Genomic DNA, 24,485 nt, shown 5'->3' with positions numbered 1-24,485 from the left:
GTTCTTGCTCTTCTTTTTTCTTTCTTTCTTTTGTTCTTGTTTTATCGAATGGAGAGCTCGAGCTTTTTTGCGATGGTTTCTCTCTTGCGATCGATTGCTTAGGGTTAGGGTTTTGGATCTTTGTTTTTGCCTGTGGATCCGAGTTTTCTAGGAATTTTTTGTGTGATTGATCACGATTTCATTGCCGGAACTCTGGGATTGCTCTCGGATTGCAGGTTTTCAGCCTTTCAGGTATAAATTTTCTAATATTTTTCTTGGATTTTTTATCTTGTTGGTCGTTGTGTTTTGATCATGGAGTTTATGGAATGAATACTCTTTCTAATCATGTAGAAGACGTGGTTGTTGTTGTTGTTGTTGATGCTGCTGCTGCTGCTGCTTGCTTTTTGTTTTTGTATCTCTGTGTATTTTTAAGTATAGCAAGAGATTAGGGTTTTTTAGCTTGTGTTTCTGTGTGAATTTGGAAGTTTGGTTTCGTTCTGAGCTAAATTTATGATTTTTTAAATATGGAGATAGATATGCTATGAGTTAAATGTCAGAGAGATGATGGAATGGAGCATGAAGGTTTCCTTCTATTTATGAAAAGGAAAAGAGAAATTATTGAGAAGTTCAAAGATTGTTTCATTTCCTGAAATTTCCTTGCCAAGAAAAAGGGCTAATCCTGTTCATGAGTTTCATGCTGCCTTTTTTGCCTTGCTAGTGATTCATGTGATATTTTTTTTGGAAATGCTTACTGTTATGGTTGATTCAAGCAATGAATGGGTAGGTATTGCTTTGTTTCTATATGATCACCAATGAAGTTCTTGGTTTTATTTCCTACTTGTTTTATCCGGAATGCATGAAGCTTTTGTCATGTGAACAGGACGCATCAGCATGAATGCACTGCCCAGTGCAGTTATTTGTTCACCTGCTGTCAGCCTGAAGCTTGCAGGCAATCGTGTTCCACTGTTAAGTTATCACATAACAAAGGCTGGGCTTGTTAGAAATGTATTCTTAGGGACTAAAGGGAAATGCAGGGATGTGGATATGGCGGGAGTTGACACTCTTTTCCCTCAAACTAGCGTAAAAAAGAGGGGAGGTATTTTTTGTACCTTCAGCTCATCTTCTGACAATAATGGGAACACTGCTGGGGATTTCATGGAAAACGGTGAAGAATACGTGGACTCTAGTGTGATTGAAGCTGGTATGTTATTTGATTCATGGAAAACTCCTCTGGTGCTCATAGGGTTCACTATTCTTTCGGAGAGAGATTCTTTGTGCATGTGGAAGCACTGTAATCAATTTTATAATAACTTTCTGCTGCATAATTATTTTTTGGTGAGGTCAACTGGTCAAGTATACCCATCTTTGTCTTGTTTTTGTATGTCTCCTTGCATGGTAACTTAAGATATGTCTATTCAGCATGGAGCCTAGGAGACGTGTGTTAGTCTAATGTGACAACTTGGCATATGAAGTGGCTTTTTCTTTGATTCTGAACATTGTCAATGTTGCTTAATTGTTCTATTTTGTGATTGAAAGTACTATGCTGTTCTCAATTGATGGATGTGTCTATTTGTGATATAACCATGAGATTAGCATGAAACTTTTTTGGGCATGCATTGGGCATGCAGCAAGTCGCTACATGCCAAGCTTTCTTGTTTTTGGTGGGTTCTGCATGTCATAATTTATGCATGATGCAAGCATTCAATGTAGTATTCTTGTAATATGACATGTCTGTTAACATGGGTTTAATTTTGTTTTGTTGTTTATACTGATGTTCAATTCTTTACTGTGAATTACTAGCTCATTGAATTTTCATTTTCTTTGTAAAACTGGATTTTGCATGCTGACTAGAGGGGCATTTGTATTTGACCAATGCAGTTGAGGTGAAAAGTGGTTCAGATGGTTTCTTGATTAAAATGCGTGATGGGAAAAATTTGAGATGTGTTCACAACAACCCTCATGGAGGGCTTCTTCCAGACTATGCTCCTCATCCTGCGATGGTTTTGAAGATCGAAGATGGAAGTGGCCTTCTTCTTCCTATTATTGTTTGTATGTATTTCTTCATAGCATGGATATTGTTGATTAATGATGGTATATTGTTTTTACAAGAAGAATGACTGGAAATATGTTCTGCTCTGCTTTTGTGTTTGCAGTGGAGACGCCTAGTGTGATGCTAATGGCTGCAATTCGAAATATTCCTATTGTATATCTCCTCTCTTATAAGTCTCTTTTCTTAAGTTGCTGTTTGGATGTCGGCAGTAACTTGGTTTCATAAATAGATCTGAAAACATGTTTGTTTTCCAGGCAAGGCCAACTATATACTATGTAGTTAGAGAAATGATTGAGAAGATGGGATATGAGGTAAGTTGGTACCCTGACAGTCAATGTTTAGTCATGGAACATCTTTTTTTTTTTTTTGGTTATTTTTGTTTTTCTGGATGTCTGTGGTTTTGTGGAGATGTACAGCTTAGTATACTGATCATGTGCTATCCAGAATTATTATTATTATTAAGATTCAATTCTTGTTATCATTTTACCATGTAAGAGAATTTGCTATTTCAGGCACAACTGGTTAGAGTGACGAAACGAGTGCATGAAGCATATTTTGCTCAGATGTACCTTTCTAAGGTAGGACTTCTTAAAGCTGCTTTATTTATTTCTGTTGTAGTTGAGCAAATGGCAACCTGGGATTTGACTTATGGGCACTTGTAGGTTGGGAATGAGCAAGAATGTGTCTGCTTTGATCTCCGCCCCTCTGATGCAATTAATATAGCTGTAAGGTGCAAGGTATCGTCACTGACCTTTTCTGCTTTATAATTTTGAGATCATGGCTCATACCCAAAACTAATAGGCGGTCACTCTCATACTAGTTGATCAAAAGACTTCTTTTTGGTGTCTTTGTAATTTTAAGACTATTTCATAATAGATTTTCAAATCTTTATGAATGCCTCCCTATCTATACATATATACAGATACCCTCATTTCAACTGATCAGCTAGTAGTATCAAATAATAAAAGCCTAAATATATTGATCAAACTTTTGATTCTTGACACATGCTTAAAAACCTTCATGTCTGTGAGTAAGTTGAAGGTTTTGTGATTTGTAATCAATAAATATGCTGATCATTTATCTGTAGTCACTAATATGCTGATCATCTGTAGGTCCCCATTCAAGTCAATAAACATCTTGCTTACAGTGATGGGATGAGAGTTGTTGAACCAGCCAAACAAGCTTTGCCAGGTTCACTTTTTGATGGGATGCTATTTTCAGAACTTGACAGGTGAAAATTCAGCATGTTTGAACTAGCAATCATGACTATGAGTGTATTTTTCATTTTGTGTAAGCTCATGAATTTTGTGTCAAGTGTACATTCCCGCCTTTCCAGTTGTTTTAATAACATTGAAATGAGCATTAGCCACTTTGCTTGTTCTGTTTATATATCAGTTTCAATCTGCTAGAATTTGTCATTTACCCTATAAATCATAATAAATGTCAATGCTTGCAAAATTGTTAATTATGGAGCTGGCAACATATATTCTTAGAACCTTCTTCAAAATATCTAATATGAAAGTTCTGAAATGTAACTTGCTAATATAAATTGATTTATCTGATTTTTTTTACGGAGGTGAATGATACCTTATTAAATCTGTCTCTTTACGCCATTGAAGAACTTAAACAAATGATCGCTTCATCAATTCTACAAAGGAATATCCTTGTTACTATTTTTTTTCATGGTTATATAAGTTGTGCTGGTTCTTATTTGAAAGTTGGTGCTTCTATCAACAGGCCGGATGGCCAGCCTTGCTTGGATTCCAAAGAGTTCAACATTGTCCGCAACATGCTGATTGCTGCAGTTGAGGAAAGATACAGAGATGCTGGTATAATATTTGTGATATATCTTTCTCCTTTTCCTTTGTCAGTCATTCTAGTTAGTGAAGCACTGGAATATCAAAAACTTAAATGATTCAATTGGCCTGCTAAAGGAGATATGTTCATTGCAAACAAAGAATGCTTATGCTATGCCAATGATGGTGTTAGGGATGCCATTCATTGTCCGAAATAATTTCTAGTTTCTTTTGTGGCAGGCAAGCACTTATAGAAAGTAATGAAGTGCATTTCTCATGCTGAACTTGATTTTCTCAATGACATTGCTTGATAATGATCCCATCATCATATTTTGCACCATTTCAATCATTATTGGCCCCATAGTTTTATTTGTATACCCCATCATTCTTAATTTTTCTCCTGGAGCTAGATTGAATTCAATCTAATAATTTACAGTGTAACTTCACTTTTGACCCCTTAACCACACCTGTTTTTTTTTTGGTCTCAGGCAAAGCAGTTGTTTCACTTGTTTGGTCTGAAGTTTAAAAAGAATGTTTAAATAGGGATTGAAGCTATTTAGTGGTTTTTTTGTTTTTCTTATTCTAGGGATCTTTGAATAAAATTGATTTTTTGGGTTTATGGACCAAAAAATATATTAGTGAACTATAGTTCAAGCACATACATTTTATGGAAAATTTCGGTCTACACCTGATGCATTGCACTGAACATGTTGGTTATGTGCTAAGTGACCGTGAATGGTAAAGATGACTAGTGCACATACGTCCTGAGATGAATGATTTTGCCATGAGATGTTTTATCTAGTGTTTTTGTGATATCCACCCAGTGTCAATAAACCGAAACCGACTTCCTTCCTCACTGTCGTAAATTTTTTTCCCCTTGATTCTCAGTTGTGGTTATTTTTATGTATAGATATTTGTAAGCCTGCACCGAAGTTATGGTCTAGCTTAACCTCCTTTTGTTTTCCTCCATTCTTTTTTATTGTTGTTTTTGTGTATAAATATATGTATAAGCCTGAAAGTTGTACTAATGATATGGTCCAGCTCAATGGAGGGACAAGCTCATGGAACTCCGGGCCAAGAAGAGGAACCGGTGACAAGCTCATGGAAAGCATTGTTTTGACTATGTTGTTTCATATGGAGATGTGCATAAGAAAAACCTCAATATGAAGCAGCGAGGCAAGAGAGCTTCGAAATTGGTACCTCTAATTAGTTATCATGATGTATGTCTTTATATATTGTATATGTTGTTTATCATGTGTATATGTGTATATGTGTACAGATATGATGATAAACTCAGCAGACTCCCAATGGACTCTATATTCTGTTTCTTGTTATATATGTATATATATATATATATATATAATGCAAACCTCTTGGCTTGTTTTGGTGTCTTTATATATTGTATATTGTATATGTTGTTTATCATGTGTATATGTGTACAGTGTAGTAGACTTCCAATGGATTTTATACTGTGTTTCTAGATATATATATATATATATATAAATAATATAAACCTCTTGGTTTGTTTTTGTGTCTAATATATATTTTTTTAATCTTTTTGGCGTTATTAGGATTCAAAATAATAAAGCATATGGGACGAACTTAATTCTCATGGAAAATGACATCAAATCTAATTGCTACTTGTGATAGCTCTTTCCTATTTTCAAATTTTAAATCCACCGCATGAAGACAGCTTTTCATTTTCTGATGAAATTAAATATTAATATATATATATATATATAATTTTTAAAAAAATTTAGGTAGGTTTTGGTAGGTTTCTATTACCTAATCATATTACTTTAATATAAGTATGGACATAGATTGGTCAGTTTGTAGCTTTAATTTGACTTATAAATTAAGATATGGTTTTAATTTCAATTTATAGTTGCCATTAGGTCTCTCATTAGCTCATCTCTCATATTTTTTTAATAATTAAAAAAAATTATTATCTATAAAAAACCAAAAACCATAATTTAAATCCAGACAAAATTTTTAAATATTCAAAATTAATTAACTCCCAGTTTTTATGTAACACTCGAACATGTGGGGTCCACATGGGCCCGAGAAGCCCGATAACGAGTGTGTCTTCTTTCTCTTTAATTTGACCCAAAGTGCAACATACTTCATAATACTCTCAATTAAAATTTATTCTCCCGTTTCTTCCAAGATTTCATTTCTCTCTCTCTCTCTCTCTCTCTCTCTCTCTCTCTATATATATATATATATATAATTATTATATAAATGGATTGATAGCTTGCTTTTTTCTATTTCTCTCTTCTATTCTCCAGCGGCAGCGTCGAGCTTCTCCAGAGCTCAACCACGAGATCTGTGGATTGGTTCTTTGATTCTTGAGTTTGGGGAGGTTTTGAAGGTTCAGATCCGGATTTGGTGGAGGGTTTTGGGTTGAATCGCCTGTTTCTTGGGGATTTATAGGGTTTTTCTCTACTTGGATTTGTTTGGTTTCTGTTGATCGAGAGGTGTTGGAGATGTCGGGACCTCTGGATCGGTTCGCTAGGCCTTGTGAGTGTTGTTCTGAGCTTTCTTTTACTTTTTATTTTGTTTGTGGATTGTTTTGCTGAGTGATTTGGTTTGAATGTGATCGGTTTTAGGGCATGGATCGGGGTTTTGGATTAGGGTTTCTTGATTTTTCTTTGGTTCTTTATGAATCTGTTTATGGGATATTTAGATTTAGGTATGAATCTAGGGCTGCTGGTTTAAATTTTGGCTTGATATGCTGGTGTTTTTATGTTTGGATGATGCTGGCATTGTGTGTATTATTGTTTCTTGCTAAGATTTTAATTTATATGTTTAGATTTGGTATGAATGTGAATGGTTTTAGGGCATGAATTTGGGTTTTGGATTAGGATTTCTTGATTCTTTGATTATTATTATTTGCTCTTTATGAATCTATTTATGGCATGTTTAGATTTAAGTATGAATCTAGGGATTCTGGTTTGGAATTTGGCTTCATATGTTGTTCCTTTTATGTTTGGGTGATTGTTTTTACTCGCATTATTTGTATGATTGTTTTTTGCAAAAATTTCAAGTGGTTTCTAGATGAAATTTTATGCGTACTTGTATTGAAATTTTAGAATAATTGAAAACCTGCGTAGATTGCATCTTTTGATAATCTGGCACTCATTTTTCTCTTCTACTTGTTATTTATTATTGTTGATGATCCCTTTTTCTTGCTTAACTATTGAATCTGGCCATAAAATACAAAGAAACACAAATCTTTGTCTTAGGTTTTATATCATTATCATCTATTGTGTGTTTTTGAATTGCTTTATTAGGTTTTCTATCACTTCCATTTATTAGCAGTTCTTGGTACATGGAATAGAAAATCTCAATTATATTGACATCTAAGACCTTCCCAAGCCATTTGGGAAGCCCCTCTGAAAAATGTATTGCTTTGTGAAAAGATTTTATTCTTTAGTACACTTCTAGGATCTAACTTGTTTGATACCATTGTGCATTTTATGTTCATCAGGTGTTCTATGGAGGTTGTCCATAGTAATCATGAATAAAAATGAAATTTCACTATTTAAATATTTTCTTGTATACATTACAGGTTTTGAGGGTTTCTCTAATGGTGAAGAGAGGAAAGAACGGAAATCTGATTTTGATTGTTCTGAAGATGAACGGAGGACGAGAATTGGATCACTTAAAAAGAAGGCAATGAATGCATCAACTTTATTAAGGCACTCTCTAAAGAAGAAAAACAGGAGGAAGAGCAACAGTCGTATTATTTCTGTTTCAATTGAGGATGTGAGAAATATTGAGGAGCTAGAAGCTGTTGATGCATTTCGCCAATCTTTGATTTTGGATGAGTTGCTGCCAGCTAGGCATGATGATTATCATATGATGCTAAGGTTCATGTGGTCTTTCTTAATGTTCATTTGCCATATCTAGTCTTGTGTGATGGAATTGTCACTTTTTATTTGTAGAACTATAGTTTTTAAGAAGGTGTTTTCATAGATAGAAATTTTGCAAAATGGTATTCTGAACATAGCTGTAGTCCTCCAAACAAACCATTTAGCTGAAATTTTTTATTGAGATTGCAGTACTGAAATTCTCTATTTAACATTATTGTTATTATCATCATTATTATTATTTGTAATTAGCTATGCTTATTTTTAGCTTCTTATATATAATGAACCAACAACTTCATCCAGATTTTTGAAAGCGCGAAAATTTGATGTTGAAAAAGCAAAGCACATGTGGGCAGAAATGCTTCAATGGAGGAAAGAATATGATGTTGACACTATTTTGGAGGTAATTAATTTCATCATTGTTACCTTATGTTGAGAAATTGGGTTCAAACTAGTGAACAAATTGAAGGAACCAAAGATTGCCCCTGAGAAGAGTTCAAAGGCTCTGTAGTGGAATGATATTCCGCTTTATTGTTTAGGGTTCAATTGGGTTAACTTCTGCAGGTAATGCTAGGGCAAACTGCATAATTATATTCTGATATGGAGTTGTAGTTTAGTTACTTCTGTCATAGTAGGTCTACATCACCAAATCTTTTATGGGAGTTTTCACTTGGTATGTTTGGCTTCCATTTTCTACTTCACTTCGGGTTTATTGATGTGAATTACTATTGTTCTTAACCAGGATTTTGAGTACACGGAATTAGATGAAGTTTTGAAGTATTACCCACATGGTTATCATGGTGTTGACAAGGAAGGTCGCCCTGTCTATATTGAAAGGCTGGGGAAGGTTGACCCTAACAAGCTCATGCATGTAACATCATTGGACCGATATGTAAGATATCATGTTCTGGAGTTTGAGAAAAGCTTCAAGATTAAGTTCCCAGCTTGTTCAATTGCTGCGAAAAAGCTCATTGATTCAAGTACAACAATTCTGGATGTCCAGGGCGTGGTATTCTTTCTTTTTTTCTTTTTATGTTTGCATGATGTTAACTTTTGTTAATCAAATGGGTTTCACAGTTGAAATTTTTTCCATGATATATATATAAATATATACTTCTTTAGGGCATGAAAAACTTCAGCAAAACTGCACGGGAACTGATTACGAGGCTGCAAAAGATTGATAGTGACAATTACCCAGAGGTACATATCTGTCTTCATGATATGCGGTCCTAATAGCTGACAACTTCTATTCCGTATATGCTTGGATTCTTAGCCACAGAAACTAAAACTCAACTCTTTTAGCTTAATTTATGAACAATTTCTCTGCAGACTCTGCATCGCATGTTTATCATCAATGCTGGCCCAGGTTTTAGACTACTCTGGAACACTATCAAATCTTTTTTGGATCCGAAAACTACTTCAAAGATTCATGTAAGGCCAAAAAAAAAAACACCTATCGAAAGCCAATGTCTCTCTTCAATTGGGATTGCAATTCATTGAGTTCATGTGTTGTCAACATTTCTTTCAGGTTATTGGAAGCAAATATCAGAGCAAGCTACTTGAAATAATTGATCCAAGGCAGGTGATTTTTCTTGCAGTAGGTAGTATTATTCATCTAGGAAGCATTATTATTTTTTGATATTAATGAACTTGAATTTGCTTCCATCTTGGCTTCGTTCAGTGAACTACCAGAATTCTTTGGAGGCACTTGCACATGTGCTGATGTCGGTGGTTGCCTTAAATCTGAAAAGGGTCCATGGAAGGACCCGAAAATACTGAAGGTTATCAGTTTGCTCTCTCTTTCTCTCTCCCATTGTATATGTGTGTGTGTGTGGGTTTGTCACACCCAATTTAGCCTCCTTTATTGTTTTGGTTACCAGCTTGTTTGTTGTTCAGATGGTTCAGAGCGGTGAAGCGCAATATACCAGACAAATTGTTAAAGTTTCAAATGGTGAGGGGAAGATCATTGCTTATGCTAAACCACCACACTCAGGAGTAAGGCCTTGCCATTTGCTATATCATGTGCTACTTACTTATTGTTGATTTCCTGAATTTGATTTAGGTTTTCCTTCTTTGACCAGTCAAAGTTTAGTGACACATCGACTGAGTCAGGATCAGAGGCAGAAGATATGATTTCGCCAAAGCCAATGAAAAGTTACACATCACATCCTCAATTGGCCCCAGTCCTTGAAGAGGTGAAGTTGACTTCTTAATTATTTATAAGCAATACTCAATATTCTAACTAAACATTTCATCCACTAATGAGTTCAGATGGAATTAACCTGGAATCAGAATAGCTCTTTTTGCAAAATTTAATTAATTAAAGAAATGTAATTATGAATTATAATTTAAACAATTAACTATCAATAAATATCAACACTAATTTACATAATATACTTATTAACAAAATTGGAACAAATCATGTGTCTGGGCTAGTAGAACTTCTTTGCAACCTTGGGCTAGTCGAATAAGCCAGCCATCTTGCATTGCCTTATTTCTATAAATATCTTTGGTGATCTATATAAATATCTTTGGTTATCATGCTATATTAAAAGTTTATTCAGCAGTTACTCTACCAACATTTTTTCTATGATTATTGTGCAGGCAAAACTTGGAAAGATGGGCTATTCTGTTGGCTTTTCAGAGTTTGATGAATGTGTCCCGATGGTTGACAAGGCTGTTGATGCAGGATGGAGAAAAGAGGATTCAAGTCAAAGGCTTGCAACTTCCAAAGGTTAGTGAATTTCCAATGAGATCATTTACAAGCGTCAAATAATCAGCTGTACAAGATAATGGGTTTGATTTTTACATCATTGTCTCACACAGCTTTACGGCATTAGATAAGTACAAAAAAAGGGATTTTATTCTAGGTGAACAGTGAACAGAGGGAACTGGGATCTTAAACTATGACAAAAAACTTAATTAAGTGTCGCGGTTCTTACCATGCTATTCTTTGCAGGGGCCCTTTTTGGACTAAATTCAGTGAAGCCTCCCGATGGAATTCGAGCTCAAATTGTTGGATTACTTGTGGCCTTATTCATGACCCTGTTTACACTCTTCCGTTCCATCGGTGGCCTTGTGACAAAGAAGTATCTTGACAAGGCACTCCAACAAGATAACTCCTCTCCCACATTGACATCAGATTTGATGCCTAATGGACAGAGTGATCCTCCACCACCTGTTCCACAATTCAACGAGGTGGAATTCTCATCTCTTTTAACAAGGCTGGGAGAGCTGGAAGACAGGGTTAACATGCTGCAAGTTAAGCCATCTAAAATGCCTTCTGAGAAAGAGGAGTTACTTAATGCTGCTGTTCGCCGGGTTGATGCATTGGAAGCTGAGCTAATATCTACCAAAAAGGTGACAATCAATCCTGTGCGTTTTATGTAAAATTATATTAGGCTTCGTTTCTTGTGATAGTCAAGAAACAGGTGTCATCTGATTATATTACACTCTGCTTCAAATTAGAAACATGCCCTTCATTCTCTTCTATTAACCCATCTTGACAGCATGTTAACCTTATCATTATGGTTCATTTGTTGATTTGTGTGTGGTGTTGGTGTTGCACAGGCTTTGCATGAAGCGCTAATGAGGCAGGAGGAATTGCTTGCTTACATTGACCGTCAACAGGCAGCCAAATTCCGGGTAAGTGATGGATGGTAAATAAAATCCATACTTTTTTTGTTTCATCTTCCTCCGAATCATGCTCACATGGTGTGTATTCTTCTCTGTTGTATATATATATATATATATATGCGCAGAAGAAGAAATTTTGTTTTTGAAAAACGTGAAGGAAACGCATGAAACCACACCTGCTCAGCTCAGCTCAGCTTTACATGGTTTGCGTGTTTATATGAGAGATGATGATGATGGCACTTCACTTCATCATTTTCAGTGAGTGCTTATTGTTTGTGATCCGATTGTCTACATATTTTGATGAGATATATGCTCATCTGTGATTTTAAGTTTATTTGGATCTCTTCAGTGTCTATAGTATTTGAATCTTGTCTCTCCCGGTGTGCTTATCTCAAAATGTGATTTTTTTTTTTCCCCCATTTTTTCATGAATTTGCGTGAGACTTTACCATTTTACTATATGTTCACATTGGCGATATGATTTATTTTGAGGATGATGATAACTTGAATTTCAGCTGAGCTCCAATAATTTGAATTTGCTGTTTTCGCTGGTTTTAATCATATATCTATTTTACATTGTTAAGAAGAAGAGTCCACACACCAGGCAATTCCAAAAGTATTTGTAGTTGAGATGGTCAAAGGTGTTATCGGAAAATATTGATTTATTTACTATTAATCGAATATATGTTTTTTAAAATATATATATATTTTTTTTTTTGGAAATTGTGGACAGGCGCTACTAATATAAGCTTCAAACTCACAAAATTTGGGAGTAGGGGTGGTATCATTAATTAATTTGAAGTATTAATAAAACACTTACTAAATATAAAAAAAAAGAACTTGATGTAATTAACATATGAAATTACGTATTTTTCTGGCTTTGCATAGGAGTTTTTAAAATTTTATGAGAAAAAAATCTTATAGACATTTATTGTATAAAAATTTATTGTATAAATAATTAGATGTAATTAATGTTTTTTAATTATTAATATTATAAATAATATAATTAAAAATTTAAATGTTATAAAAAAACTTTAAAACGCTCTCAGAAGAGATTATACATCTACTTTAATAGTATGTATAAACTATTTAAAAGAGAAGCTATGGTTTTTATAGTTACACATTTAAAAATCATCAATATTCATAAACAGTTATTATTAATTAAAGAATCAACAATAAATTAAGTATTGTAATTTTTTTTTAAGAAAAAAAAAACTCTTTAAAACTTATTTTAAATTTCCAAACCCTAAACCAAGCATAGCATTTAGGCGCGACTTCTATCCAAAAGCCATATTTTGAAGTCCAAGCCATAAGAGTATATGTTAACATGCATGTTGTTGGTACGAGTGAACTAAATTCTCCGAAAATAACATTATTCCTAAGATAAGTAATCATATTCGCTAATGATAAAACTAAAGTGGTTAGGGTGCCACTTTATCTGGAGTTCATCATCATAAGTAGACTTCCAACAATCAGGAACTAAAACAATGCAAAACCGAATCAGGCCTCAGACGGGGGGGTTCATTGGTTCTACAGCTCGTCCTGAAATCCAACAATAAAATTAAATTAAATAAAAAATCAAACCCAAAAGAACGACCTACCAAAAGAATAAAAAATAGAAGACAGCTGAAAGAATAGCCGAGCATAATGTCGGCTTCAACCTAAGTGTCCGAAATTCAAATGCATTCACTTGATCAGCCCATGCGCTTGCAGAGGCGTATGTATGTGTGTGTGTGTGTGTGTGTGTGTGTGTGTGTGAGAGAGAGAGAGAGAGAGAGAGAGAGAGAGAGAGACGTACATGCTTGGAATCCTCTTCCTCTTCCTCCTCTTCTTCAGTAGTTTCATCATCATTCTCATTCTGAAAAAATGAACAGTGGCCCAGAGTAAATAAATAGTAGCACAATTGGAGGGGAAAGAAATGTACAAGATGGGTGAAATTATAAGTAACTTACGTCAGACTCATCTATATCACTGCCCGCAGCTTTTTCCTATTAACATTGACATGAAAAGAATGATAATAAATTGAAAGCTAAAGGTAACCAAATGCTAGAAGATAATAATACTAATAAAAACTTATTATATAGGCTAGACTACCTCGTCTTCTTTCTTTTTTTCTTCCTCGTCAAATGATGCCTTTTCAGCCTATAAGATAAAGCATGGATGTCATTGGAAGTCAGAAACAAATGTGGAAGACAAAATTGAATCTTAGATGGTGACTTAAGATTCATACATCTTTGTGCTTTCCCCATGTCTCTTCAGCAAACTTCTTGGCGTATTCAGGATCATCACAAATCAAGATATTGTCAAATAAGGTTCCTGACTTGACCTGGACAAGTATCAAGTCTGGTCAGAAAACTGATCCACATGAACCATGCAAACTTACAATTATGTGAATTTTACCTGCCATAGCTCGATGGCAACATATTTCAAATCAGGAAAGACGTAAAGGTCAGGATCATCTTTGAATTCTGCCAATTATTCCAGTAAGTTTTAAGCATAGATAAGCCATGGTGTACGTTGAAATTTAAGCAGTTGTGAGGAAGAAAAAGAAAACCTGGGTTGTCAATCATAGGTGCCTTCCATTTACCCTTATAATTCGGGTTCTTGATTTTCTGTTAATGCAGGGAAGAGTACTTAGATGACATATATCTCAGAGCTAAAAGAAAATGAAACTCAGGGCTTGTCCAGACCTTTTGTGTCCATGGTCCCTTGTAATCTGGGTTTGGAATGTTTGGAGTAGCCCACTCACCATCTTCTTCATCATCCCAATCTTCCGGCTGCCAACCACAGAAACATTGTCTATGAATTGGATATAAATGTATGCCTTCTCAAGATTCTCAACCAAACCACCGCAAGTGTAAGATATATCGATAACAAACACAAATTCAGATTCACCTTCTTTGCATCAGGGTCAGGGATTTCCTTGGGGATATCATCATAGCCCTGCAGCACAGAATTCTAGGTCAGCGCAGCGTATGATGGAGCATGAAGAGTACTCATGATAGAGTAGATGGCCCAAGAAAAATAATGTCATGAGGTGCTTTTCTTATGCTAAATAATAATAATGATCATAATAAAAGAAGAGACAAAACATGTTTATCAGGCATGAGCAAGAATGCAAGCTTATGATGATAATGGTACCTCAGGCTTTTTGTCCTCTGGATCTGGAATATATTCTTTATCATCCCAATCTTCTGGCTGCAAGTGAAGCAGCAGAATAGGATTTAACAAAATAAAACTAGCATACCGTTATCAAGGTATTGAAAAGTATAGATTTTAATATGACCTTTTTCGCATCAGGGTCCTTTATTTCCTTTGGGGGAAGCAGATCCCAGTCAGAGTAAAGATTCCCTGATCTTTTCTCTTCATTGTCAACCAAAATACTGTATGTTGAATCAGGATGGATTATGAAAGTATAAACATGGGTCAGCTGATCTGTTTCACAAGGAACATCATGTTTTATCAAGTGGTTTTTCCCATCACGAGTCAATATTGCGTGGACTTTCTTTGTGCTATAACCGCAAATATCTGGTCCGAACATTATGCTGCAGCAGACAATAATTGTATCAGAGATGGAATTTTTGCATCAGAAACAATACAAAAATAATGAATAGGGATCCATTTGACTCAATTTCTCATTCAGCCATGAACCAAAGGAACATGAAGCAAGCACGTTTGACACCATTTCACACAGAGAAACAGAAAAATAAGTAAAAAGAAATGGATGAGCAGACCATAAAACAAATATATAGAAGGATAAAAACAATGTCAGGCATCCGGAAGGAGTATGCCTACCTGTAAGGTGTCTCACCACCAAATTTTTTTTGGTCAACATCACCACTCAACAACTTAGCGTAGCCACCACCACAATCAAGCTTTTGCTCATGCTTAACAGAAAATTGGAAAACTAGTGTTTTGCCCTTGTTACTGAACTCAGGGAACTGAGCAGAGATGGCAAAGAACCTATAATCTGGAAATGTCTGGATGCCTGGATGAACAAAGACAACATTTCATTGTATAAATACAATAACAAGAAAATAGCTCTTTAATGAGCATTTGTTTCCTAACATGGTAAAACAAACAATGAAAGATGTTAATCTCATATTACAAAAAGCAAAGCAAGGAATCATAATTACATCTGGCTGAAGGTAAAGATAATCAACATATTATTCTCAATTTTGAAAGCATTATTTTATGTTACTATCAGTTCAGGAAAATTATAACATTCATGGATAGGGCATATGATCAGTTTAAAAATCTAAAACTGGAACATATAAGATTTGCTGCAACTGAAAATCAGATAAATGGAAAAGTGGAATGATTTTATAATGTTGAATCGTAACTTTAATTTTCTCCTTGATGGAATTATCAAAATACAGGTTAAAAGACAAAACTTCATGTCTTTCATGTATTTTCTAGATATGGCAACAAAATGAACACAAAACACCTTTGTCATTTGGATCACCACTCCACTTTCCAGCTGTGTGATTCCATTCTCCTGCCATGCCTTCATCTTTCTTCCAATCAGACTTAACCCACCTGTTCTCCCATCCATCTTAACAACAAAATAGATCAAGATGATAAGCAATTGGATAAACAATAAACGGAAAAAGAAAATAAAAAGAAACTTGATAAATATCCGCAAAGACAATAAACACACAGCAAATCATTGAATCTCAAGAGATTTTGATAAAAATAAAGTATGCCATCTACAAATTTCAATATGGAAAAGGATCTACTACATCCATACTGCAATGTATATCTACCAGACCACCACAGATTTTCCAATACCACAGGTAGATGCATAAAAACAAAATCTCATAACTCTGTCGACTTTAAAAACACTACAATTAATTAATCATAGAAGGCAAATAAGCACCTTTGTCCTTAACACGGTAAGTAAACAATGTTGTTCTTTTGAAACCAATGCACTAAAATTACGCAACGGCATGAACAAATTTGGCACTTCTTGGATGCAAGAATCAATATAGATCACATGGCAAATAAACTTTAAATGAAAGACATAGAACTGCAGTGATGTTAACATCATCCACAAGATTCTCTAGTGGAATCACTTTTGACTATTAATCAGCTTGAACTTACTTAACTAAGCTCCACCTGGCAAATCAATCACCTAGCCATTCACAGCCTCACCGATAGGTGACCATTTCACAGATCCTCCACGATATTTAGCCCCAGAGAACTTCCATAAGACAATTCTCATTGCATTGTCTCTTCAGACCCATATATTCCACATGATACTTACATTTCCAAATCAATTCCGACTTAAAATTTATAAGCTCACTGAAAACTATTCTCAATAACTGTTCTGGCAAAAGACCAGCACAGTAGATAGTCTCCAATGATAATGTCCATTAACTGAGAGATAATGTGAATCAAGCTCAAAGTCATCTCAATCAACACACAATGTCTCAAATCACTTTCCATGTGTTTTCATACTAGAGGTCATGCATTGACATCAACGTCATGGTCACCAACCAATAGTCAGATCACTCTGATCACTGGATCAAACTTGTTCACTATGGTTAAATGCAGTAAAATCAAGCACTTAATCCTACAAAACCAGTAATCCTAATATATCCATTTCCTAAAACAGACGAATTATGCTGCATGAGACAAAGATCATCAAGCACAAGAAAAACCCTACATTTCATAGCACACAAAAAGCAGTCTGCCAAAGCAACAAGACAACAAGATTAATTACAAGCTCTAATCCTAGCATCCAAACAAAAAGATCACCACAAACAACACTAGGGTTTATAAAAAAAAACCCCGATCTGATCACAACCACTTCAGATCGCTTAAAACCTCAACGATCCATCACAAAACCAAAACATCAAGCACATCAAGCAACGAATTCTCAGAAAATAACGTGAACCGAGCTCGATCGGGCTACAGATCGACAAAACCAAATGAAACCAAAGAGAGAGTGAATACCTTCGAAGCGCTCCTCGAAGAAGACTGTGGCAGATGCGAGAGAGAGAAGAAGAAGTAGAAGCAAAGAGCAAAGCACGAGAGATCCACGGCCGCAACCTTCCGCCATTGCTGCGCCGGCGGAGAGCAAACCGAGAAATGCGAGGGCTTCAGTGAAGCAGAGTATTTATAGATCGGGAATTTGAGAACAAGATAGATGCATTGGTATCTTGCGCCGTCGTCACTGTTTAACAGTAACATGCTCCAATGGCTTGTTGCTTAGCACTCACTCTAACGCTAACGGATTCGGGTTTACGGGCTCGAAACCCGGTAAGAAATGGGAATATACCGAGAATATTCTAAATAACTCATTTTAAAATTTAATTACAATGGAACAATCACTAGATTTTTCCAAGTTGGCTAGCAACCTTTTTTTTTTAATATTAATATTATAAATATCATGAAAAACTAAATGCAAATTTATCAAAAATTTGAGTTTTAGTTGTTAAGATTCTGTTTAATTAACTAATTAATTAATAATTTGATATGCTTAGGATGATTTGGTAAGTTGGTTTTTCAAATTTATCATTAATAACTATTTCATTTATAAGTTGTTTGTACTTCATATAGTAATTGCAATTATATTAAAAAATAAAGATAAATCATCTATTTTCATTTTATTTTTTTCGCTCAATTCATGATATGAAATTGTGGAGTTGATAAGTATGTAGAAGGTCTAAATTATAAAATTTTTAGTTTTCAGAAAATACAAAATTAAAATTAAAATTTTATAGGGGGTTAAGTGCAATTTTATAATTGAGAATTGTGCAATTCTCAAAGGCTATAATAAGGAAAAACTTCAACTTTTTAAAAGGATATTTTTCATATACCACCCTACAAAAAAGTATAAATTATAAAAATCTTTTTTTCACAAAAAAAAAAATATAATTTATTATAATTACATAAAAAAAAAATACAGATTTTATATTGGTTAAGTATAATTTTGTAATTGAAATTTGTGTAATATTCAAATGCTATAGTAATTAGTAAATATAAGACCCAAATTGTTTGAGTTTGCCATTTTTCATATAAAACACTATAAATAGTAAAAATTATAAAAGTTGTTCCATTTTATATAATAAAATAAAAATCTTATAGGGAGTTAAGTCTAATTTTATAAAAGAGTTTTGAGCTATTTTTAAAGGCTATAATAAAGAAAAAATTTTAACTTTTTTGAATGGACATTTCTTATAAATAACCCCATAAAAAAATAAATTATGTAAATTGTACTCTTTCAAAGAATAAAAAAAAAATTTATAAGGGATAAACTGTGATTTTGTAATTGAGATTTGCACAATTTTTAAAGGTTATATAGTAAGGGGAAAATCTTATAAAAAGTATAAATTGCAGAAATTATTCTCTTTTAGAATATAAAATAAAAATCTTATAGGAGGTTAAATGTAATTTTATAATTGAATTTTGGTCTATTTTTAAATACTTTAGTAAAAAAAAAACATCAACTTCCTTGAATGAATATTTTTCATATATAACTCCGTAAAAAATTATAAATTAGAGAAATCTTAAATTTTCACATAATAAAAATAAAAAAAAAATTATAAAAGGTTGAGCGCAATTTTGTAATTAAGATTTGCGCAAATTTCAAAGACTATAGTAAGGAAACAACTTCAAGTTTTTGAATGGTCATTTTCTTATGTTAAGTGTATAAAATGTATAAATTTAAAAACAAAATTAAAAAAAAAGTATAGGGGGTTAAGTGTAAATTTATAATTGAGATTTGTACCATTTCCAAAGGCTATAGCATGGAAAAAAGGCAAAATTTTCAAGTGGCACTTTTCATACAAACCCTATAAAAAGTACAAATTACAAAATTTAGTTTTTGTTATTTTTGAAGGCTATAGCCTATAGTAAGAGGAAAACCCCAATTTTTTTTAATGGACATTTCTTATATATAACCCCGTAAAAAGTGAAATTTACATAAATCTTTTGTTTAAAAAAAATAAAAATATTATGAGAAGTTTATAGAGTGAGTTTTAATTGAGATTTGGGCAATTTTGCTAGTTATATAGCAAGAAACAAGCTATCACATTTTGGGAAACACATTGTCATATATAATTGTAAAAAAAATAATAAAAAAATTACAGAAATTTTCTCTTTTAGAGGAAATAAAAATAAAAACAAAAACATCATAGTAAAAAATACCCCAACTTTTCATTTTCTTTTTATTTCTTTATATAAAAAAACTTTATTTTTAATTAGAGCTTAGACTTTATACATATATGTGAAATATCTTATTGGGCAAAAATGTTGGGTTTATTATCACCATTGAACCTATGTGACTTAATTGGTCTTTTAATTGCAGCTTCAAAGCTTGAGTAGTCATCCAACATTATATATATATATATATATATATATAAAGAAAAAGAAAAGTTAAAAAAAAAAGCTATAAATATAAACATGATATGCCAAAGTGATGATACAAGAGTGGTAATTTAAAAAATGTCAATGAGAAACACACAGTACAAAGAGAAAGCAATCTTTTTCTGAATGATATGCATGCAAACCAGTTCTATATTGTCCCAGAACTTGATCAAAAGCTTATCCAATCTGCTCCATTTTATGAAAAACAAATTAAGGAAAAGAAGAAGCCAATAACATGAAAAAAACCACATGACTAGCTATCATGAATGTTAATTAGTTTGAGCTCATTAATTTACACACTGTTTCTAGATCTCTTTGTTTGTACCTTCAAGTACTTCAATTCAAGCTCTCAATTAGTTCCTCCTCTGAAGTTTGGTGAAGACCATAAACCTCCATTCTCATCAGTAACATATGAAGTGCATGATAAAGGAACTAGACATAGTCCTCGGCTTCGAAGATCAGGCTTGAGTTCATCTCTTTCTTCCTTGAATTAATATTCACAGAAACAATCACAAGTTCAGTTTTTCGTATTTTTCGAATATATACTAGTTATTGTATGATAAACATTAGGAAATAAATTAAAGGAAGATCATTTCATACCCCTTGAAAAGTTCTTAGTTTCTTATTGCCAGATGATCTCATGTAAGGCACACTCAGTGTCTGCAAGAGAAGTAACTTAATAAACACATAAATATATATATATATATATATAAAGAAATTCAAGAATCATGTTGAATTGTTTATAGTTTTCACCTCAACTTGATCTTGAAGGAACTTTATGTATCCAATTGCCTCCATTAGCACTGAAGCTGTGTCAGTCTGAACATTCACACAAATTGATTTAATCTATCAGTAATAGTTATTCTATATATTATCTCTGAAGTATGTCCAAGTTATATATATATATTTATACCTTGCCAAAAGGTGACACTAACTGTTGAAGAGCTGCAATTCTATCTCCTAGTTTCTCCTTCCTCACCTGTTTAACATTATTCCATTCCAATGAAAGATCAAACAAATGAGATGATCATTAATAATATTCAATAATTATGTATATATATAAATACCTTGAAATGAGAAAAGGTTGAAGGTCTTGAGTCAAGACGATGTTTCTTCGCTGCTGCTGCACTTTGGCAAATGTTATTGACTGATCTCTTTTCCTCTGAAACTCCATGAGCTGAAGTTTTCATCTTCAGAAAAGCAACAGTAAAAGATAAAAAGCAAAAATATATATATCTGTAAGTTTGTCTTATTGATATATTTGGAACTCTAAAAGACAGTGTTACTTTCTTAATACTGTTCTTATCTTTGCAAAAGATGATGCATATATCAAAACATGCATAAAGCTGAAAAGAAAGATGCTCAGTGGGTCTCATTTGACTGAGTACATGTACAGATGATGGGGAAGGTTATTTTTAAAACAGAAGTGTTATATATATATATATATATATATATATTCCAAGTTGTTAATTATTTATTTGGTTTTATAGATGTTTGTATAAGAAGAAGAAGAAGAAGAAGAACAACAACAACAACAACAAGGAAAGCTCATGAGATAATGAAAAACAAGTTCAGTAATATTAATCTACTCACTTGATAATGATGATGACCATTGGATAAAACATAAGTTTCTTGCTCTTGTTCTTGATGATGATGATGTGCAAGTTCATGCAGTGAATCTTCATTGAAGAACATCTTACTATTCATAGAAGGATGGTAATTAAAGCTTCTAGCAAGCTTAGATGAAGCCAAGATGTCCAAAGACCTTAAGTCCATGGCCATGGAGAATGGAAATGGAGATGGGATTTGATTCAAGTGTGAATTAATGGAAGAATTTGGAAGAACAAAGCTGAAGTTTTCTCCGAAAAAAGACGGTGTGTTGTTCAGTGAATCTACAAACTCCTCTTTGATTTGTGGCATGGTTTCTTGGTTCTCAGAGTAAAGGTTCATGAAGCTTGGTCCAGTGTTAGTCCAGTGATGAAACCCTAGGTCTTGAACCATGATTGTGTTGCAGCTTGGAATGAAGTCATGATATTCATCACCATTGTTACTACTACATTGAAAAAAAATCAAATATAAATATGAGTAGTTATATATAATTATATATATATAACCCTTATATATATATAATTATGAGAAAGAAGCCAAGAAAGAAACTTCCAAATCCTAGGAATTATATGGAATATTATTAATGAAGCATTTAAAACAAGTAGGAAGGAAACAAAAAAGAATAAACTCAAAAAATAAAAAGAAAAACATATACATGCATGAGCTTTAATTGTACTTACAAAATGAGAGATTGGTTGCATTCATGGTGGGTTGAAACTGCATGGAAATTAGGAAGAGGTGGCAAAGAAGAGGTGCCAAGAATGTCTTGTTGGTGTTGATGGTGATCTAAGTTTGAAGACTCCATCATGATTCTTTCTTTTAAGTTCCTTGAAAGTCACAAGATGAAAAAGAAATGAAAGGGAAAAAGAGAGAAAAGAGAGATCTCCACTTTTTAGCACATGCACTCACTTTCCTTCTTGTTTCTTCTTTGATATGAAAACCTACAAGTAGATGAAGAAGAAGAAGAAGAAGAAGCTTGATGAAAATAAAACATCAACTCTTTCAACCTTTACCTTTTCAATGATAACCTTATATATATATATATATATATATATGAGTAAAAGAAAAGAAGGTGTTAGATCATCACATCATCTCTGCAATAACAGTGGCATGATTATTCCAACTCTACAAACATATAAATTTGTGCCTTCAATCCCAAGACTTTGTAAAGAAATGCCTCAGAAGATGAAATGATTTTAGCTAGCTACCTATCTAGCTCTCCTTATGCTCTTTATCTCTGAGAGACAGCATGTACAGAGCTCTTATATCTCACCATTTGGAATCTAACATTCTGGAACAGTACATATGTATGCAAAGTTAGTATATATATATATATTAGAAGGCAAAGATTTAAACAAAGGTGGTAGGTAGAGCCATGAAATGATATACACATGAAAATAATGTGTGTGTATATCTATATATATATATATATATTTATAAAATATATGCATGCATGGCAAGTGATAATTACTTAGAAGGATGTAAATTAAAGTTTGATTAATGAAGTTGGCATCCTGGAAGAGAAACAAAATATTAGAAATTTAAAAAGGTCATTCATCCCCACATCTATTCATGTCAGGGAAAAGGGAGGAGGGAAGAGTATGGGCAAGCCCTGGCCCTTAACTTTATTCATTTCTTTTTTCTCTACTGATGTAGCACTCCCACCCACCTACATATATCTAGTTCCAAAAAGCTTCATTTGTTAATTAATAGAGGACATCCATCTGATCAGCTTCTTTCTAGATTTTTTTTTTACCCTCATTTTTTGAGAAAGGTGAATAGATTATATTTTTAGCATTAAGTGTTTGGTTAGTTAGTATATAATGAAAAATGAAATATATATATATACAACTTACATTATAGTAACTGTATTTACAAAAAAAAGAAAAGAGAGAATCAATAACTTAGTATATATTCTAATGAATCTTTTTTTTTTTGTAAAAACATTAAATGGAGCTTAAATAAACCATCATATTGGCCTCTTTTGTGTTAATCCTTACTTCTTACTATTTAGTGCATAATCAAACCAAAATAAATAGGCAATTAAAGTAAATTAATTTTAATAAAAGATTATACGAAAACATATATAATTAAACATAGAAGCCCAATATATATATATATATACATAAACAAGCTGCATCCAACTCAAACTAATAAGCTAAAGTAATACAGAATAAATAGTTTCAATCATTCTGATTAAGTGGTGCTGCAACCAACTCAAACTAATAAGCTAGCCTATTATATATAATATAATCATTCAACAATTTCATTATATATAATGTTTCATTCCATGAGAAATAGTAATATTCTCAAATCTCATTAATGAGAAAAAATAAAAATAAAAGTGATATGGTTGATATGTATAACTTTTAATCAAAAGTGACAAGGTTCTAAAACCACACAAATATGTAGTCCCACTACAAAGCAATGTCTCCCATGATTGATAACTTTAAGGACCATTCCATGCATCATAGCCAAATCAACTTTGCTTTTTTTTTCCTTTAGTCCTACCAGGTCAAACCCTGACCCAAATGCCCAATGTTGTTAAAAGTTCTTGGGACTAGCCCAATTAGCTTACTAATAACAAAGTCTTTTTCTCCATTATGATTTGGTTTACATGTCTAATTAAGAGTTTAATTAAAAACGTCTCAATCATATTAAATTATTCAAAAGTATGTACTAATATGAAAATCATATAATAAGAGTTAGTGGAGAATTTTCAGACCATATGTTTGTTATAAAGATGAAAAAGATTAATAATAAATACACAAAAGGTTTTATAGTTTATATATCCATGCCTATGCCCTTAAAAAGAGGGCATTGGGTTTATGGTCTTTAAAAGGTGTTTGAGAAGAAGACAAAAGGTTTGAAGAGGGGAATATATGCTTTTTAGTAATATTAGAGGGCATAAATCCTGCAAATGGGTCCTTGTTTGTCTTGGCTTTAATGTGCATCCATTGAAGGGACCCATATCACACTCTTATGACTGAAATGACTTCTTATATGACCCAATGTCATGTTGTTCATGCATGTCCATGTCTTGCATGCATTTCATGACATATAACTTAAACTTGTTTTTAATTTGCTTAACATGAAAAGAATTCACACAAGTGTTTGATGGGAATATAACATAAAACTAATACAATGATGAATATGTTTTTCATTTCACTTA

At 33.1% G+C, this 24,485-nt stretch overlaps 4 protein-coding genes across 10 annotated transcripts; 2 read left to right on the top strand and 2 right to left on the bottom strand.

Moving 5' to 3' along the window:
* Positions 1 to 26: 26 nt before the first annotated feature.
* On the top strand, positions 27 to 5,204 carry LOC120280762 (bifunctional nuclease 1). 2 transcript variants are annotated; one of them, XR_005542404.1, is made up of 11 exons: positions 27 to 231; positions 860 to 1,180; positions 1,858 to 2,028; positions 2,133 to 2,182; positions 2,284 to 2,340; positions 2,542 to 2,607; positions 2,692 to 2,766; positions 3,142 to 3,260; positions 3,767 to 3,858; positions 4,867 to 5,021; positions 5,105 to 5,204. XR_005542404.1 is itself a non-coding variant. In XM_039287705.1 (10 exons), the coding sequence occupies exons 2-10, from the start codon at positions 871 to 873 to the stop codon at positions 4,917 to 4,919; spliced, it is 993 nt and encodes a 330-aa protein (XP_039143639.1). In that variant the 5' UTR covers positions 27 to 231; positions 860 to 870; the 3' UTR covers positions 4,920 to 5,204. The 2 variants fall into 2 exon arrangements, 1 of the variants encoding a protein (XP_039143639.1); XM_039287705.1 differs by having other exon boundaries at positions 4,867 to 5,204.
* Positions 5,205 to 6,266: 1,062 nt separating this feature from the next.
* Positions 6,267 to 11,810, top strand: LOC120280878 (phosphatidylinositol/phosphatidylcholine transfer protein SFH6-like). 2 transcript variants are annotated; one of them, XM_039287844.1, is made up of 14 exons: positions 6,267 to 6,345; positions 7,397 to 7,697; positions 8,001 to 8,100; positions 8,440 to 8,706; positions 8,820 to 8,897; positions 9,027 to 9,128; positions 9,226 to 9,275; positions 9,379 to 9,478; positions 9,594 to 9,692; positions 9,779 to 9,892; positions 10,302 to 10,431; positions 10,657 to 11,057; positions 11,268 to 11,342; positions 11,491 to 11,810. In XM_039287844.1, the coding sequence occupies exons 1-14, from the start codon at positions 6,312 to 6,314 to the stop codon at positions 11,593 to 11,595; spliced, it is 1,956 nt and encodes a 651-aa protein (XP_039143778.1). In that variant the 5' UTR covers positions 6,267 to 6,311; the 3' UTR covers positions 11,596 to 11,810. The 2 variants fall into 2 exon arrangements, with proteins under 2 accessions (XP_039143778.1, XP_039143779.1); XM_039287845.1 differs by having other exon boundaries at positions 11,459 to 11,810.
* Positions 11,811 to 12,607: 797 nt separating this feature from the next.
* Positions 12,608 to 17,448, bottom strand: LOC120280879 (calreticulin-like). The gene is made up of 14 exons (XM_039287846.1): positions 17,291 to 17,448; positions 15,780 to 15,887; positions 15,128 to 15,320; positions 14,619 to 14,877; positions 14,474 to 14,530; positions 14,228 to 14,275; positions 14,023 to 14,109; positions 13,887 to 13,944; positions 13,733 to 13,800; positions 13,563 to 13,658; positions 13,427 to 13,474; positions 13,285 to 13,320; positions 13,131 to 13,190; positions 12,608 to 12,874 (listed from the first exon to the last, which is right to left on the bottom strand). The coding sequence occupies exons 1-14, from the start codon at positions 17,394 to 17,396 to the stop codon at positions 12,863 to 12,865; spliced, it is 1,236 nt and encodes a 411-aa protein (XP_039143780.1). The 5' UTR covers positions 17,397 to 17,448; the 3' UTR covers positions 12,608 to 12,862.
* Positions 17,449 to 19,756: 2,308 nt separating this feature from the next.
* LOC120280882 (transcription factor bHLH110-like) lies at positions 19,757 to 22,685 on the bottom strand. Of its 5 annotated transcripts, none has more exons than XM_039287850.1 (8): positions 21,994 to 22,685; positions 21,299 to 21,758; positions 20,773 to 20,895; positions 20,619 to 20,684; positions 20,459 to 20,524; positions 20,306 to 20,365; positions 20,031 to 20,189; positions 19,757 to 19,891 (listed from the first exon to the last, which is right to left on the bottom strand). In XM_039287850.1, the coding sequence occupies exons 1-7, from the start codon at positions 22,119 to 22,121 to the stop codon at positions 20,055 to 20,057; spliced, it is 1,038 nt and encodes a 345-aa protein (XP_039143784.1). In that variant the 5' UTR covers positions 22,122 to 22,685; the 3' UTR covers positions 19,757 to 19,891; positions 20,031 to 20,054. The 5 variants fall into 5 exon arrangements, with proteins under 5 accessions (XP_039143784.1, XP_039143782.1, XP_039143783.1 ...); XM_039287848.1 differs by having other exon boundaries at positions 19,757 to 20,189; positions 21,994 to 22,254; positions 22,401 to 22,685; XM_039287849.1 differs by having other exon boundaries at positions 19,757 to 20,189; positions 21,994 to 22,254; positions 22,522 to 22,685.
* Between the last annotated feature and the right edge of the window lie 1,800 nt (positions 22,686 to 24,485).

The sequence above is a fragment of the Dioscorea cayenensis genome, chromosome 17 (genome assembly GCF_009730915.1).
Source record: "Dioscorea cayenensis subsp. rotundata cultivar TDr96_F1 chromosome 17, TDr96_F1_v2_PseudoChromosome.rev07_lg8_w22 25.fasta, whole genome shotgun sequence".
Lineage (NCBI taxonomy): Eukaryota > Viridiplantae > Streptophyta > Magnoliopsida > Dioscoreales > Dioscoreaceae > Dioscorea > Dioscorea cayenensis.
Note: the sequence above shows the minus strand (reverse complement) of the source record. Positions and strands in the feature narration are given on the sequence as shown.

Excerpts from the sequence above, each read along its gene's own strand:
- LOC120280762 (XM_039287705.1), top strand. The coding sequence starts at position 871 with ATGAATGCACTGCCCAGTGCAGTTATTTGTTCACCTGCTGTCAGCCTG. Across the intron at positions 2,183-2,283 it reads CAATTCGAAATATTCCTATT|GCAAGGCCAACTATATACTA; the intron begins GTATATCTCCTC and ends TTTGTTTTCCAG. Across the intron at positions 3,261-3,766 it reads CTATTTTCAGAACTTGACAG|GCCGGATGGCCAGCCTTGCT; the intron begins GTGAAAATTCAG and ends TTCTATCAACAG.
- LOC120280878 (XM_039287844.1), top strand. The coding sequence starts at position 6,312 with ATGTCGGGACCTCTGGATCGGTTCGCTAGGCCTT. Across the intron at positions 8,707-8,819 it reads TTCTGGATGTCCAGGGCGTG|GGCATGAAAAACTTCAGCAA; the intron begins GTATTCTTTCTT and ends ATACTTCTTTAG. Across the intron at positions 11,343-11,490 it reads AACAGGCAGCCAAATTCCGG|GAAACGCATGAAACCACACC; the intron begins GTAAGTGATGGA and ends AAAAACGTGAAG.
- LOC120280879 (XM_039287846.1), bottom strand. The coding sequence starts at position 17,396 with ATGGCGGAAGGTTGCGGCCGTGGATCTCTCGTGCTTTGCTCTTTGCTT. Across the intron at positions 15,888-17,290 it reads CTTCGAGGAGCGCTTCGAAG|ATGGATGGGAGAACAGGTGG; the intron begins GTATTCACTCTC and ends TTTGTTGTTAAG. Across the intron at positions 13,659-13,732 it reads TTGCCATCGAGCTATGGCAG|GTCAAGTCAGGAACCTTATT; the intron begins GTAAAATTCACA and ends ATACTTGTCCAG.
- LOC120280882 (XM_039287850.1), bottom strand. The coding sequence starts at position 22,121 with ATGATGGAGTCTTCAAACTTAGATCACCATCAACACCAACAAGACATT. Across the intron at positions 21,759-21,993 it reads TGCAACCAATCTCTCATTTT|TAGTAACAATGGTGATGAAT; the intron begins GTAAGTACAATT and ends TTTTCAATGTAG. Across the intron at positions 20,525-20,618 it reads TAGTGTCACCTTTTGGCAAG|ACTGACACAGCTTCAGTGCT; the intron begins GTATAAATATAT and ends GTGAATGTTCAG.